Source organism: Xenopus laevis, chromosome 5S, assembly GCF_017654675.1.
Source record: "Xenopus laevis strain J_2021 chromosome 5S, Xenopus_laevis_v10.1, whole genome shotgun sequence".
NCBI classification, from domain to species: Eukaryota; Metazoa; Chordata; class Amphibia; order Anura; family Pipidae; genus Xenopus; species Xenopus laevis.
The window spans coordinates 17,329,528-17,345,876 of NC_054380.1; the positions used below are offsets into that span (position 1 = coordinate 17,329,528).

Consider the following 16,349-nt stretch of genomic DNA (forward strand, 5'->3'; position numbering starts at 1 on the left):
GTAACCCATAGCAACCACCCAGAATAAAATATTTACCATACCTCCCCAACTGTCCATATAATGGTAAAACAGCTAAGAGGCATAAACCTGAGAAGGATATGGGTTAATTGGAGAGTAGGTGGGGTTTAAAAAAAAAAAAACAGTTTGGGTATAGCCTGGGCAGATCATGGGTATGGTCTAGTGTGCCCTGCTTTTTAAATGTGGAATGTATATAGATATATAGATAAATGTCATGGGATAATAAAGCAGACTTATTTGGACGCCCACATACTGGGCTAATGCAATTGCTTGGCCCCTGCTTGGCAAGTCATCAGGAAGCCCCATACACCTTTAGCTTATGATACTACATGACTTATATTTACATATTTGTATATTTGCAATCAATATTCATTATTGTGGCAGGGACTGTTTATCCGGTTTCCTAGTGAGAGTTTGCGTTTCTGTGCTGAATCATGTAAAATGTTTATCCCATTTTATAGCAGGAAGGCTAAGTTAAAGGTTTTTATTAACAAAAAGGACTGGTTTGAAGGTTAGGCAAAAAGCACCTTCTGTTTTTTGGGATTTTTTTTTTTTTTTTTATTTGAAAATAGAAACAGTATTGCCAGGAGCCATAAGTTTTCGATAAGAACCTCCAAAAGGAGAATTGCAGATGAGAAAAACAAATGTAAAACGCCAAAAAAAAAAAATACATAGCAGACTAACACACCTATGTGCAACACAATCAAAAAAATAATATATATATAATAATATTAAAGAATTCAAGTCATAATTCTTACCACTCCCGGAATTATTTTACCTATTTTACAGATTATAAAAATTAATTCTTCTCCCCAGCAATCAATGACTGGATATAGAAAAAATTGTTGGGAAAAAAAATATTACACCGGGTTCATTATCCGGCTGTCAGAAAGGCCTGTAACCTATTGCCCTGCAATGCTCGCTACCGGCCTGCCTAACAGCCAGTCCCTCCAAAGAGTTGGCGGCTGTGTGTGACACTGAGAAGGTTGCTTGCTTGCTTTACATTAGCGGAAAAAAGCCATGTACAAAAGTATATGCCTACGGAGCAGAGGTTATCATCATGTGTTTATTTGGCACTTGCATTGTTCTGTATGTTCTGCACACAGAGAGTAGGGTTCTGCTTGTCAGCCAGAGCTTTCTTTAACAGCAGGTCATCAAGCCTCCTCCACAATTCTTCTCGTTCTAGTTCTTTCTTTTTCTCTCTGAAGGAAAAGGAAAATTAGCTTGAAATTTGTCAATTCTTGGCTATACAGATCGCAAGCCGAGTGAAAACCATTTGCATGTTCATTTAGGAGCCGTCAAGTTCTCGTTGAATTAAACGGCCTATATGCATCTGTTTCCATAAGTAGTGATGCAAAGCAATTAAGCATCTTAGAAAGACTTACATTTCAGCTGCTCTGAATCCTTCAACCTAAATTCCAATAGTAGCCAATCAACAGTCAGCCTTTTTTTTAGTGGATTTTAAAGGAGAACGAATACCATTTTGACCTTGGGGGTGCCAAATGTTAGGCACCTCAAGTTATTACTTACCAGACACCCCGGATCAGTGCTCTGATCAGCGGAAAACCGCACAGGCCCGGGGTTCTTCTAGCGAGCACCACAGAGAGATCCTCTTCCTTCTTCTTCAGGTCTTCTCGCAGCTACGCATGCGCAGTAGAGCTAAAAGCCATATTTTAAAGGGATTCTGCCATGATTTTTATGGTGTCGTTATTACTAAATTGCACTGCAAATAATGCACTCTACAATTTAAAATTGAATTCTTGAACCAACAATTGTATTTTTTCAAGTTGTAATATTGGTGTGTAGGCAGCCATCTCAGGACATGTGCTTTCAGAAAGGGCCAGCTCTTTAGGATGGAACTGCTTTATCGCAGGCTGTTTTTTCTCCTACTCAATGTAACTGAAAGTGTTGTAGTGGGACCTGGATTTTAATATTGAGTGTTGTTCTTATAACTACCAGGCAGTGTTTATCTTGTGTTAGGGAGCTGCTATCTGATTACCATCCTATTGATCTGTTGTTAGGCTGCTGGGGGGGGGGGGGATATCACTCCAACTTGCAGTGCAGCTGTAAAGAGTGACTGAAGTTTATCAGAGCACAAGTCACATGACTGGGGGCTCCTGGGAAACTGACAATATGTCTAGCCCCATGTCATTTCCAAATTAAATATAAAAAAAAAATCTGTTTGCTCTTTTGAGAAACGGATTTCAGTGCAGAATTCAGTACTATGAACTGGAGCATTTTGAAAAAAATTTCCAATGGCAGTATCCCTTTAACGAAAAAGTCGGCTATTTCACTCTACAGCGCATGTGTCTGCCCCGGCAAATTAGAAAATCAAAGAAGCAGGAGGATCACTCCCTGGTGCTCGCTAGAAGAACCCTAGGCTGGTGCAGTTTTCTGATGATAGGCGTACCGACCCAGGGTGTCAGGTAAGTAAAAGTAGTCACTTGGGGGTGCCTAAGTTTTGGAACCCCAATTGTAAAATGGTATTCCTTCTCCTTTAAAAATATGAAAACATGCAACACTCATTGGCTATGACGGGCTACTCTACAGGGGAAAACATTGCCAATGTATTTGCAAATAACCGCAAAAGAAAAACACATGAAGGAATTACAAATATGAATAGTTTGGAAATGCAAGATAAAGATATATTCAAAATTTGTCATCTACTTGGAAAAATCTAGCCAGACACACTAAGCTTATGAACAATCAGTATTCGCATACCTCTGTCGCTCTGCTTTGTATGAGCCTGTTAGTTCATCAAAGAGTTTTCCGTTCATTTCCATTAAGGTTTTCAGCACGTTGTAAACCAGAGCTACAATGGTTCTAAATAAAACATATGGATGTTCAAATCAAATCCATGCGAAAACACAAAAGCGTCACAAACGCCACCTCCGAATATTATGCACAACAAACATTGCATTGGCCTATATTAGACAGGCTTTTAGAAAATGTAATGCACTGTGTGACATACAATTTTGAATATGGCTAATTATTGTGCTCACACATTCAGGGTTCTGCATGTATCAAACACAATATTTGCATTTAGCACAGGTCTCCATATACACAATGCAAAACTATAGCTACAATGTAAACAAAACATGAAAAACGTGAGCAGCTGTGGGGCCACACAGAAAAGCAATGGATGGCTTTTCGTTTTGGGACCAATTAAATGCCTTCAATCTGCTTTATTGTAGGTTTTGTATAGAAGTTACAGGGGTTTAGTGTAGAGCTCTGCATGGGTTTGGCCGGCAGTCTAGTGCCTAACTTGGACCTGCTGACTCACATCCAGAACTGCACCCACCACTAGAGTCCTGCAGCGGGTCGGGTACCTGTGGGTTACCTGCAAAAAAAGCGGGCACCCTGCGGAATGAGGGGAGGATTTTCAGGTGCGGGTATAGATGCGCATTGTGGGTCTCAACTTAATTTCTTATCTTATGTAATATTGTTTATATTTTACTCCTTTTCAAGTTTTACAAGACTTGTTTCTGTCCCTGCCCACTTTTGATGATGTCACTTCCGCTTTGCAGCACCACCACTTCCTGTTTGATGGTGGTCAGCGGGTTGCGGATAAGGCAGTTGCGGGTCCGGGTCGGGTAGCAGATCAAAGTGGGTAAATATGCTGGTTGTGGTTTGGGTCTTAGAAATTGGTTCCACTCAGTACTCTACATCACCCTGATATAACCCCTAACCAAACCACCTACCCGCACTGTGTTTATTTACCACCCGCCTCGAAAGCAGATCTGACATCACCGCGGACTGGAAGTGATGTCTCTGGGGATAGATCAAGCAGGTAAAGAAAAAAAAATAGCTAGATCTTCAAGGGTGGGCAGGAGGGCTATGGACTTCAGCTTAACTGGATACCCAAGTCAGGGCACCCACGGATCACCCACCCAGTTCGTAAATCTCCCCCAAACCCAACCGCTTTGAGGGTATTCCATGGGTACCCGATCCACTGCAGGTCTCTAGTTGAACAGGGCTTGGACTAATCATACTTCGAAAACAGAGTAGCAAAGTAGTTGGCAGCCAAATCTGGACATCTCAGGCCAAGAAGGGGCATGTAAGGAATGCAGCAAGGTGGTAGCCAATTGCAAAGCACTTGATGAGGTTGAAGAGGGGAAGTGTGGCCTTTGTGGGCGGAGGCTCTATGGGAGGGTTACTTATAAAAAAAAAAGTGATATGAGATGGGGTTGATTTAACAGAGAAGGAAAGACAAATTAAGTAAGCTTTATCAGAAAGGTCTATATAAATACACCAGTAAACCCTCAAAGTAATGCTGCTCTGAGTCCTCTGTCAAAAGAAACACCACATTTCTTTCCTTCTATTGTGTACTCATGGGCTTCTGTATCAGACTTCCTGTTTTTAGCTTAAACCTCCAGGACTAGGGCTTGAGCATGCTCAGTTTGCTCCTCTCTCCCTCCATCTCCCCCCCCCCTGTAATCTGAGCCCAGAGCTAAGAGCGAGCAGGGAGAGACTCAGGCAGGAAGTGATGTCACACCAAGCTAATATGGCAGCTGCTATCCCAAACAAACAGAGAGCTTCTAGAGCAGTTTACATCATTCTGCAGAACAAATATAGTCTTATAGCTTGCGCTATTGTGGCTAATCTATTGGCAAACTGCTTCGGTAGCTTTCCTTCTCTTTTAAACAATTAAACCACGGAGTGCTGTCTTAAGTATATATTTCTTGCTTGTCTTCAAAGTGTGAACTCTGTAAAGGCCTGCAATCCATTTAGTAACACAGCACAATTTGTATTAATATTATTTCTTTTAAAGTTTGCTTTTTAGTGTGAGTGTAATGTAAGTATTAAGAGGTTGAATCAATCTTTCCCTCTTCTTTTGTCTTCCATAGTTTCTTTGTGGGTGTTAGTGACTCTGTATCTCTCTATAAACATACAAATCCTAATTATAAATAAAATATGCATCTATGGTTGGTGTATGTAATACTACTAGTACTGTACAATTTTGAGCTTGGAATAAATGTACAAGTTTACGTACGGGTTCCAGTGTTCTTTGGAGATTTTGTATAAGCTACCAAACATGATTGGTAGAATTTTATCAATGTTTTCTTCGATGAGGCTGAGAATGTATTCATTGTTCCAGAAGTACAAGGCTCGTTCCGCAACCTGAAAAATATCCACAATGCAGCTAAAGGAAGTGTTCCTTGGCAATGGAGAGGTGATTGCCACTCAATATATGCACAGATTCTCTCTCTCGCTCAGTGTATATATAGAAATATCAGAATTTAGCTGTAAAAGTCAAACATACGTCCTTATGGGACTGGAGAGACATAATAAAGATTCAGGAAGCTGAGATGCAAATGAAGCTCTGACACAGCTGCTCCAGCTTTATTGCATGAGAGCTTCTGCCGATGATATAAAGGATTATTTAGACCTTTCAAGCACTTGCTAATGATCTAGTAACGCACACAAACACCAACACACATTGCTAATAATAAAGCAGAGGGCTACACCTCCAGCGATCAAGAGCCATTAGCATGCCAGGTTTTGAATTTTATTTGCTCTGAATCCTTAAAGCACAGCTGTATAGCAAATATATAAGGCCTTTCACCAGCGGTTTTCTTTATAGGAAAAGGTATTGCTTTTACCCACCTGGAAATGAGAACTGGAAACACATTTCGATATTTGCTTAAAAAGAGGTTCCTGAATCTTTTTAAACTGCGTTGGCTCAATTACGTCCAAAATTTCCTCGATTTCACCTAAGAACATCACCTATTAAAAAGAGAAAGAGCAGAAGAGAAGCACTTAAGTATTATATGTAATTATATGAATTCACTTATTCACTACAATCTATTAAAGAAGAACTAAACCTAACAAAGAATATGGCTATAAATGCTGTATTTTACTCTACTAGTCCAGAGGGGACCTGTTATCCAGAATGCTCAGGACCTGGGACTTTCTGGATAAGGGATCTTTCCATAAATTGTATTTTTATACCTTAAAGGGGTTGTTCACATTTAAATAAAATTTCAGTAAGGTTAGAGAGTGAAATTCTGAGACCATTTGCAATTGTTTTTGTGCTCTTTGAGTTATTAACTTTTTATTCAGCAGCTCTCTAGTCTGCAGTTTCAGCAATCTGATTGTCAGGGTCCAAATTACCCTAGCAACCATGAATAGACTTGAATAAGAGACTGGAATATGAATAGGAGAGGCCTGAAGAGCAAGAGGAGTAATAAAAAGTACCAGTAGCAATAACAAAACATCTGTAGCCTTACAGAGAGAGCATTTGTTTTTATGTAAAAAACATTTAAACATTAAGCAAACCCAAGAGCATTGTTTTGCCTCCAAATAAAGATTAATAATATCTTTGTTGGGATCAAGTACAAGGTACTTTTACAGAGAAAAAGGAAATAATTTTTTTAAATTTTAATTATTTGATCAAAATGGAGTCTATGAGAGATGGAAGTCATGTAATTCTGAGCATTCCAGATAACAGGGTTTCTTGATAACAGATCCCATACCTATACCAGTAATGAGCGAGGCCTTCTAAAGTGTTTGAACTTTACTTCTCCTTTAAAGGATAACTAAACCCTAAATATATGGAATACGGTTGGAAATATGGTTAGGAATGCCATATTTTATATACTGAATTTATTGGACTACACTAAAGTTTTAACTTCGCAATGATCCAGAACTTCAAACTTGTCACTAGGGGTCACCATCTTGGAAACGAACACGTTTCGTGCCTGTATCTCAGCACTTCCTCAGAGGAAGAGCAGAGATACAGGCACGAAACGCGTTAATTTGCACCCCACTGCTGTAACTTGCAAATGTGTGCTTGAAAAAAAAGCCGATTTTTATATTAAAACGTCTCCCCTCTTCGGATCAGCGCTCGCAAGAGAGGTAGATGATACCGAATAATAAAACAGTACCTTGTACTTGATGGTAACGAAGTTGCATGAATTTGCATTGGTGGCCAAACAATCCTATTTAGCATTTAAATGATTTTTCACAGACCAACGGTATGGAGATTCAAACTACAGAAAGATCCTTTATCCCCAGGTCCCAAGCATTCTGGATAATATCTCCTATACCGGAGTTAAAGTTACAGTAATAGTTTTATACAGCTACCTCTTTCTGGCTGCATGTTTTTGGCCAGAACTTCAGTAATCCTCGTATAACCTGCAGGAGAAGAAAAGGCAGCATTTAAGCAACAAGCTCACAATTGAATTCATCAAAGCATTTCCCATACAAGATGGCTTCGTTAAGAAAACCCAAAATCAACAGACTATTTCAAATCATGAAATCAACCAGGAAGGGGCTCTAACCCCCAAATGTGATATTAGAACACACTCGTCAATCTGCTACGGACAGAGAAGCCCACATTTAATAGTAAAACCCCACCTACAAGGTAGGATTTACCTTCACTTCATTTTTCTTGAAGTCCCATAATTAATTTTAGTATTAAAGAGGTTATTTATCAAAGGTCGAAGTTTGAATTTATGTGAATTTTTTTTTTAACTCTAATAAATTCGAATACACTCTCAACTCGAGTGGGAGGCTATTTACGAAAAAACGAAGTCTAATATTCGATGATGCCTTGACAAAGCCGTACTCGGTGAAATGTGCGTTGGCGTGAGAGCATCGAGGTACTTGGCCTTTTTTTATCCGCGTATGGGAGCTAATAGGAGGAGGCGAGTGCAGTATTTATGCCGGATTATTAAGCCTGGTAAAAGACGCCATATTTGTTGAACTGCCCCTCGCTTCCCAAATGAATATGTGCTAATCTCTCTCATATAAAGTAACTGGATCCCATAACAGAACTGCTGCAAATACCGTCTCTGCCCTAAATAGCTGTTAAAGGTTAGGCTGCACAGTGCTATAACTGTATCCCAGTTCCAAAATTGATTTGAATTGCTGCATCAGTGCAGAACGGTTGTGCCTTAAAAGAAAGCGGATATAGAATCGGCCATCATATCCTCACAGACTTTTTAAAAGAATTAATTTGGATTGGTTAATGAATTCTCATGGGATCATACACTATGGATTTACTCATCTAATAAATTGTTAATGAACTTGAGGCTTACTCTATGCTAATTTGACTCCATATGAATTGATCATGAACCTTAATTGCAAGCTGATGAATTGTGATCATTTGTAAAACAAAAAACAAAACAAAACTTAAGCACTTTATAACTTATTAATAATTGATTTATCGGTCGAGTTAATATGTGGTATATATGATTGATTATTGTAAATATGTATCAATTTATGATTTAACAGTTGATCATTTAATAAACTGGGTGACCTCAAATTAATTGAATCAAATTGAAGTAAAATTACTGTGTGCAGACAGATACTTACATTTACATTTGAACCTTGTTTATCTCCTGCACCACCCAATAATGTCGGCAGTGTAAGTCTTCAAAACATATTAGTTGAGTTCTCTGCCAATGAATTAAAATTATGTCTCATATTTGATCGAATAGTCCCGAGCCGGAAATTCGAATGGAATTTGAATAGAGTTTTGTCAGGAAGGCAATTAACATATTCAAATGGTTCAACGGGACTTAAATGAACTCCGCGGGCTTTAGGTGGCGAATATTCGACTTAGAACTGTTTCTATGGTCGAGATGTGATAAATCTACCATTCGAATTGGTGCTTTTAAATTCGAATTTGGGTGTTTTGACACACAAAATAATCGAAAATTCCAATTTGAATTTACCATTCGAACCTTAATAAAATTGCCACTAAGTGTCTTTGATGGAGAAGATTTTCTTTGCACTACTGCCTCTCCATGACAGCAAACACAACGTGCATTAGAGTTTTCCTGGAATATAAGGGTTAAAAACAAAGCTACATGTGTTTTGTGTTTGATAAAGCCTACAAGACTCAAACCTCTCCTATCATTAGCCCGGTTATTTTTAAAACAGGACACATTTTATCGTGCCGGTGCCGCCTACTTGAAATTAAAACAAACCTTTTTATTGCATTTTCTGTCTAAGCTCAGGATCCAAATGTTGCTTTTGGCTGTTCTTTCCTCAAGGTGAACTCTACTGTTTAGGTCACAGGGATTTGTGAAGGTTTCTGGTCTAGCCGCTTTTGTGTGTTAATAGACATTGGAATTTTGCTTCATATTTCAAATCTGCTTGTGCTCATCTCTTTATTTACCAAAATATAAATACAAATAATAATTATAAAAACCCAAATCCTACATCCCCATTACAGGAGTATTAAATGGCATGAGTGTTTGTTTAGAGTAGGCTGAACATGAAATCCATGCCAATGATCACAGCTGCTGACCTTGAGGCAGATCCCCAGTTCCTGTTTAAGCCAAGTACAGAGTGAACAGCTTCCTTTGCACCGTTTGCTTGGTGAGTTGCAATATTGAAAGAAAAACAGTGCAAAGCAGGAGTCATTTTATTTACAGGGAAAATAAGCCAGCTTTAAAGGCCCAGCATTTCTTTATTTTTTATACAGCCCTAACATATTAAAGGGATTCGGTCATGATGCAGTTTTTATTTCTAAATTACACTGCAAATAATTCACTCTACAATATAAATTTTAATTCCTGAACCAACAAGTGTATTTTCTTTAGTTATAATATTGGTGTGTAGGTGCATCTCGGGTCATTTTGCCTGGTCATGTGCTATCAGAAAGAGCCAGCACTTGGATGTTGTTTCACCTACTCAATGTAACTGAATGTGTCTCAGTGGGACCTGGATTTTACTGTTGAGTGCTGTTCTTATATCTACCAGGCAGCTGTTATCTTGTATTAGGGAGCTGCTATCTGGTTACCTTCCCATTGTTCTGTTGTTAGGCTGCTGGGGGGAAAGGGAGGGGGTGATATTACTCCAACTTGCAGTAAAGAGTGACTGAAGTTTATCAGAGCACAAGTCACATGATTGAGGGCTGCTGGAAAAACGAAAATATGTCTACCCCCGTGTCAGATTTCAAAATCAAATACAAAAAAAATCTGTTCACTCTTGAGAAACGGATTTCAGTGCAGAATTCTGCTGGAGCAGCACGATTAACTGATACGTTTTGAAAACAAAAAACATTTTTCCCAGGCTAAAATGAAAAAACGCCAGGGCAAATCACAAGCGGCGGTTAGTTTTCCGGAGGAAACTTCGGGCGACTTCGGAAAATGGATCGCCGCGTGTGATTAGCGCTGACGAGTCAGGGAAGGCGTTTGGGGAGATTGGTCGCCGCAAAAACGAGGCGATTAGTCGCCAGGAGACCAAATCTCCCCAAAACGCCCTGTGTGGACTAAAGGTCCCCACAGACGCAAAGATTTCTCTTGCCGAACGACCGATTTTAGCGAAGTCCAACCAATCCTTCGAAATTATTGTGCGGTTAGTGGGATTCAAACATCTTACGATTTTTCGGCCCTCAGGAAATTGATCGGCCAGGTTAAAAATTCTTTGTCGGCCCCAGTGCAATCTACCTATGTCTGCAGGGCCAAGCAGGCAGCTCCCCTTTGTTTTCCTGGCAAATTGGTCTTTTTAGTTGATGGACAATTCGTACGATCGTTCCGAGATAATCGTGGTCTCATCTATGGCCAGCTTTAGAATGTAAGGCTAAGGCCACACTAGGCGATAGCGCCGCGATTTGACTCGCCGCGACTTTTAAGCCGCAATCGCTGGGGAAACTTTTGCGCTGGCGTCTATGGCGAATCGCGTAAAATCGCCAGCGTAAAAACACACGCGGCGATCTTTTCTCTACTGTCGCTCGAAATTGCCTCGCTAGGCAAGATGCGTGTGTTTTTACGCTGGCGATTTTACGGCTTAAAAGTCACCGCGAGTCAAATCGCGGCGCTATCGCCTAGTGTGGCCTTAGCCTAATGGTCCTCAGTCTGCCAAGAGATCTGTTAATCTCTAAGTATGGCCTGATCCTTGGAAACAACTGAACAGCCCTGCTGAAGCTTTAATTTCCATAACCTTGAATATTGTCGCTCTCAACAAAGAGAAAAGGCGTTTAGGAAACAGATACCGATCTCTCTAAGCAAACACAGTGAACAGGTAAAAATAAAATATACACTTCAGACAATATGTTTGCAAGTAGGAGTCAGCAGGATTTTATGAGAAGACAACCCACAGCTTATTGTGCTATTAATTAAAATGTTCTAATTAAGCTGGTGTGGAGGAGTTGGTTTAAGGTTTGACACTGCAGGAATCTATTCTGTAACACAATAATTGTTTCCCTTTCAAATGAAATTGAAATGCATCTAATGACTGTTAGATGACTGACTTGACTGCTAAACCCCACCAACAAGAAAAGGTTAGTAAACTAATGTCTGTGCCTTTTTTACTCTTTAGGCAATGCCTCTGGGTAGGGTTTGATTCTCACAGAGAGAAGGTACTGATCTACCTAAACAGCACCATGTTATACAACTGTGTGACCAGAGTACCCAGCTATTGGGAATATTTCTGTTTGCCTTCTTCACAAACAGCATGTAATTGGCTTGACTGATTGAGGATATGTACAGAGATGGGGATTATATACTAGACCCTAAACTATCATAGTATTATTTCATCAATAAAGGATCTGAAAGACCTCTCATCATCATCATTTATTTATATAGAGCCGACAAGTTACGCAGTGCTTTAGTGCTCCCAAAGTAGAAGAGGTGAAATGGTTATCGGGGAACTCCGGCTTTCAAACCAAAATTTGATAAAGAGCCCAGTTACAGTTACCCGTTTCTTTAAAAAGTATGAATAGATGTAATTGTTTATGCTGCAATCCAGCTGGTTAACAGTTCTTCTCTTTCTGCATCATTTGAAATCCTGGCAGGGAAGGGGGGACTAAACACTGATGTTACAAATTGTAACAACTTCTCTACAGCTTACAGGAACTACATAACCCACAATGCATTGCACCACAATCTTCCTTATTTAAATCATGTGTGCAGGGAATTGTGGGGTTTGGAGGATGCAGGCTGAGGATAGATGACTGTTGATCCAAAGTAACAGTAGTCAGACAGCTCAGCAGGAGGCTAAGCTTAGGGAACAGCCAGAAACTATTAAAAATCATGGAAAGTCTGCATAGTTTTTTAATTGATGTAAAGTTGCTTTAAATTAGGTTTACTTTTCAAAAAGCTTAAGTTATGTTTTTGTGGAGTGCGGAACTATGTCACTATATATATATATATATATATATATATATATATATATATATATATATATATATATATATATATATATATATATATATATATATATATATATAGCAATTAGACTGGGACCCGCACTCCAATGTTAAGTGAAGAAAATTAGTATTTATTCATACTTGTGCATCCAACGTTTTGGCCCATGCTTGGGCCTTTATCAAGGTATTCCCTGTCTAATTGCTACATGCTTGAACTTTTGACCCAGCACCCACAGCAAACCTAAGTCTGGATTAGAGTGCGAGTGTTTACCAGCGTGTGTGTGTGTGGTGTGTGTGTGTGTGCGTGTATATATATATATATATATATATATATATATAAGCTGGCCAACTACGTCAAAGTCATCCCATATCTGGCCAGTCCTATGCTCAATTTTCATCTGATTCATTAAGAATTCTATTGCTTCATTATACATTTTATAAAAGGGACGAATACGTTTTACCTGCAACTTACTAGCTGCTTTCAAAGTAAAACTCCTATATATATATATATATATATATATATATATATTATATATATATATATATATATATATATATATATATATATATATATATATATATATATATATATATATATATATATATATATATATATATATATATATATATATATATATATATATATATATTCAAGTTGGAAAAAAAAAACAGAATACTTACTGGCTCTGTGAGAGTTGTGTCTTTCTCCATGAACTGTACAACACAATATGCTAGCTGCATACAAAAGAGAAAGCAAAATAAACCGCTTTTAGCAGAGGGCCATGACAAGACGAACATTCAAAATAAATTGTATTAAAATAGGGAAACTAGTGAAAAGATGTGGCAGAGTTACAGATTAAGAGTTGTTCATTCACTATATAGGCATAGATAAAAAGGTGCAGCAAAGGCATCTTAACACATGCCACACATTACTGACATGGTGCAGATTGGACAATCATGCTAACACATGATTAATATGACACCACAACTAAATGCATAGTAGCAAACAGAATATTCAGGCCTAGAGCTACTCGCATACTTGCCTTCCCTAAATAAAGGTTTCTCCCTGAAGCACCACGAGTATGCCATTGCCTGCAAATGAGTGCTTCTGAAAAAATTGCATTGAGCTGCTGCCTGTCATGACTGCACTATGGAGGAGGGTGTCGCATAAAAGCGTAGAAAGAGATGGAAAAGAGCACTACTATATAATGGAAAGCAAAGTAGGTGGAAGAAACTGAGTCACTGATGATTTAGGCTACCTCAGATTAAAGTCAATGGGACAAGTTGTGGCAGGCAAAAATATTTTTGAGTGAAACGGCATTGCAAATTTAAGTAGCTTTTACACATTTTATTTATAGCAGATTCTTACTGCACGTTTCAACATGGTGTATCATGGAGTGATGTGCTGTATTCCCATTGTCACTTTTTCAAAGCTTTATAAATGCACACCTTTATATCCTTATATTTCTGCCCATACTTTATGTATTGTAATATACAAATATCAGTGAGTTGGAATTTATTGAATAAGTTGTATAAAGGTTTGTGCTCTGGCACTTACCTGTGCATGAAACAAGGCCAAACCCTTTGCTGTGTGCATAGGAATCAGGACCTTCATGAGGAACTGCTTATGTTCCGATTTCAGCGGTAATGCAAATCCATTTATGATACTAAGGAGAAAACAAAGGACAATTAAAAACAAAATCAACGTATTAGAATTTCTAATAATAATTGTGTATACACAAGTACACACAAGTAAGTTAGTGGTAAGTCTTTAGAGAAAAGGACTACACTAATGCTGCTTACTAAGTATTAAATTGGGTTACCCCTTAGAAGTATGGCTGCCTTGTTTTAGATACAGATATGGGACCTGTTATCCAGAATGCTCAGGACCTGGGGTTTTCCAGATAATGGATCTTTCCATAATTTGGATCTTCATACCTTAAGTCTACTTGAAAATCATGTAAAACATTAAATAAACCAAATAGGCTTGTTTTGCTTCCAATAAGGATTAATTATATCTTAGTTTGGATCAAGTACAAGCTACTGTTTTATTATTACAGAGAAAAAGGAAACCATTTTTAAAAATTTGGATTATTTGATATAATGGAGTCTATGGGAGACGTCCTTTCCATAATTCGGAGGTTTCTGGATAACAAGGTTTCCAGATAACGGATCCCATACATGTACACTGAATGCACTGCTGTTCACTAGAAACAAAAAAAAAATAACTGGAAAGGTAAAGCAAAGCAGGCTGCTCTTCTTACCAGATAGAAGAAACAGTTAAACGGTGTGTTTGTGTCTATATAAACATATTTTAGGTACAAACATGTATCTGTTACTTTATTATCAGTGGCACAGCTCTTATGTGAAAGGAATCTGTTCATTGATTCAGTCACTAACCTTGTTCTGAATATAACAAACAATTATTGTCTGGATGCCTCACAATAAAAGAAGGCACGGTATTGGCAGTATTACAGGAGAAGAGAATTGCCTTCTTGCATTTAAGCTTAATGTACTTTAAATTTTACTGTTCTGCACATGATAAAAAACAGAACAACTGGGAGCACAAGCCCAATTCATAGAACTCATGTTTGAAAAAGGAGTAGAGTGCTATATAAGCATGTCTCTGCATAGAATTTACTCAGGATGATAATGTCTGATAATTTAATAAAAAGTTTAAAAGGGAACTATTGCAAAAATGAAAATTGTATGTAAGCTTCATTATACAGAAATAGGAAACTTTGTAAATACAATCCATTAAATATTTCTGAAATAATCAAGTTTATGTTCACCATCCCTCTCTCAGCATCTGTTTCTCCTCATTCTGTCTTCATGTAGCAGTTGGGTGTCAGATATTCATTGACAGATCATATATATATATATATATATATATATATATATATATATATATATATATATATATATATATATATATATATATATATATATATATATATATATATATATTATATATATATATACATACACACACCGTATATACTCGACTATAAGCCGACCCGAGTATAAGCCGAGGTACCTAATTTTACCTACGAAAACTGGGAAAACTTATTGACTCTAGTATAAGCCTAGACACAACTACAGCCCTGTCTCCCAGCAGCACACATTCTGCCAAAGCGACTCCCCCAGCGATCAACCGGACTTCTTTGCAAAGTTGATGGTGACAGAGAATTGCCAAACGGATTACTATGTGCATTGTCCCACTGTCCCACTACCATGTGCAGAGGGTGCTGTGTGATATTGCCATCACTGTTAATCTTTCATATAACCAACAGAGGGCGCTGTGTGATATTGCAGTCACTGTTATTCTTTCATATAACCAACAGAGGGCGCACTGTTATTCTTTCATATAACCAACAGAGGGTGCTGTGTGATATTGCAGTCACTGTTATTCTTTCATATAACCAACAGATGGCGCTGTGTGATATTGCAGTCACTGTAATTCTTTCATATAACCAACAGAGGGTGCACTGTTAATCTTTCATATAACCAACAGAGGGCATTGTGGGATATTGCAGTCTCTCCCCAAGTGAACTGCTGGTATAGGAATGATTAAACCGCTGACCCGAGTATAAGCTGAGGTAGACTTTTTCAGCACATTTTGGATGCTGAAAAACTCGGCTTATACTCGGGTATATACGGTATATATATATCTATATATATCTATATCTATCTATCTCTATCTATATATATATATCTATATCATTCATTCCTAGCAGATGTATTAGAGCTCACTCAAATAACTGATTCTAGTACAAACAAAATCTAACAAATGAACTGTTTTTTGCACAAATCCTGCATGTAGAGAGACATGATGTCTGGTGATTTTAATAGAGTGAGCTCTAATACATCTTCTAGCCAAAAGGAGCCCCCCTATAACATATATTGGATCTAACTGTCAATGAATTTCTGACACCCAGCTCCTGCATGAAGACAGAATGAAGAGAAGCAGATACTGAGTGAGGAATAATGAAGATAAACTTGATTATTTCAGAAACGGTACAGAATATATTTTAAGAAAGTTTCTGATTTCAGTAGGCTGAAGCTTATATTCAATTTTCATTTTCGCAATAGTTCCCCTTTAATAAGCCAATGGGGAGAAGATACTTGCAGCATTTATTAGGCTATACTGGACTGGTGACCGATCTGGAAATAAGTGGTGCACAAGGAACATTTTTCACAAGCCCTTGTCTCATACATCTTATCAACA

At 38.1% G+C, this 16,349-nt stretch overlaps 1 protein-coding gene across 2 annotated transcripts in view; it reads right to left on the reverse strand.

The window, feature by feature from the left end:
* Positions 1 to 561: 561 nt before the first annotated feature.
* Positions 562 to 16,349, reverse strand: part of ppp2r5a.S (protein phosphatase 2 regulatory subunit B', alpha) — a 59,664-nt gene continuing 43,876 nt past the window's right edge. Inside the window, 7 exon segments of one of the 2 annotated variants that reach the window (NM_001114844.1) lie at positions 562 to 1,220; positions 2,740 to 2,841; positions 5,012 to 5,139; positions 5,626 to 5,745; positions 7,105 to 7,155; positions 12,803 to 12,856; positions 13,680 to 13,788. In NM_001114844.1, coding sequence (NP_001108316.1) covers positions 1,085 to 1,220; positions 2,740 to 2,841; positions 5,012 to 5,139; positions 5,626 to 5,745; positions 7,105 to 7,155; positions 12,803 to 12,856; positions 13,680 to 13,788 — 700 coding nt within the window. In that variant the 3' untranslated portion in view covers positions 562 to 1,084. 2 annotated transcript variants of the gene reach the window in all.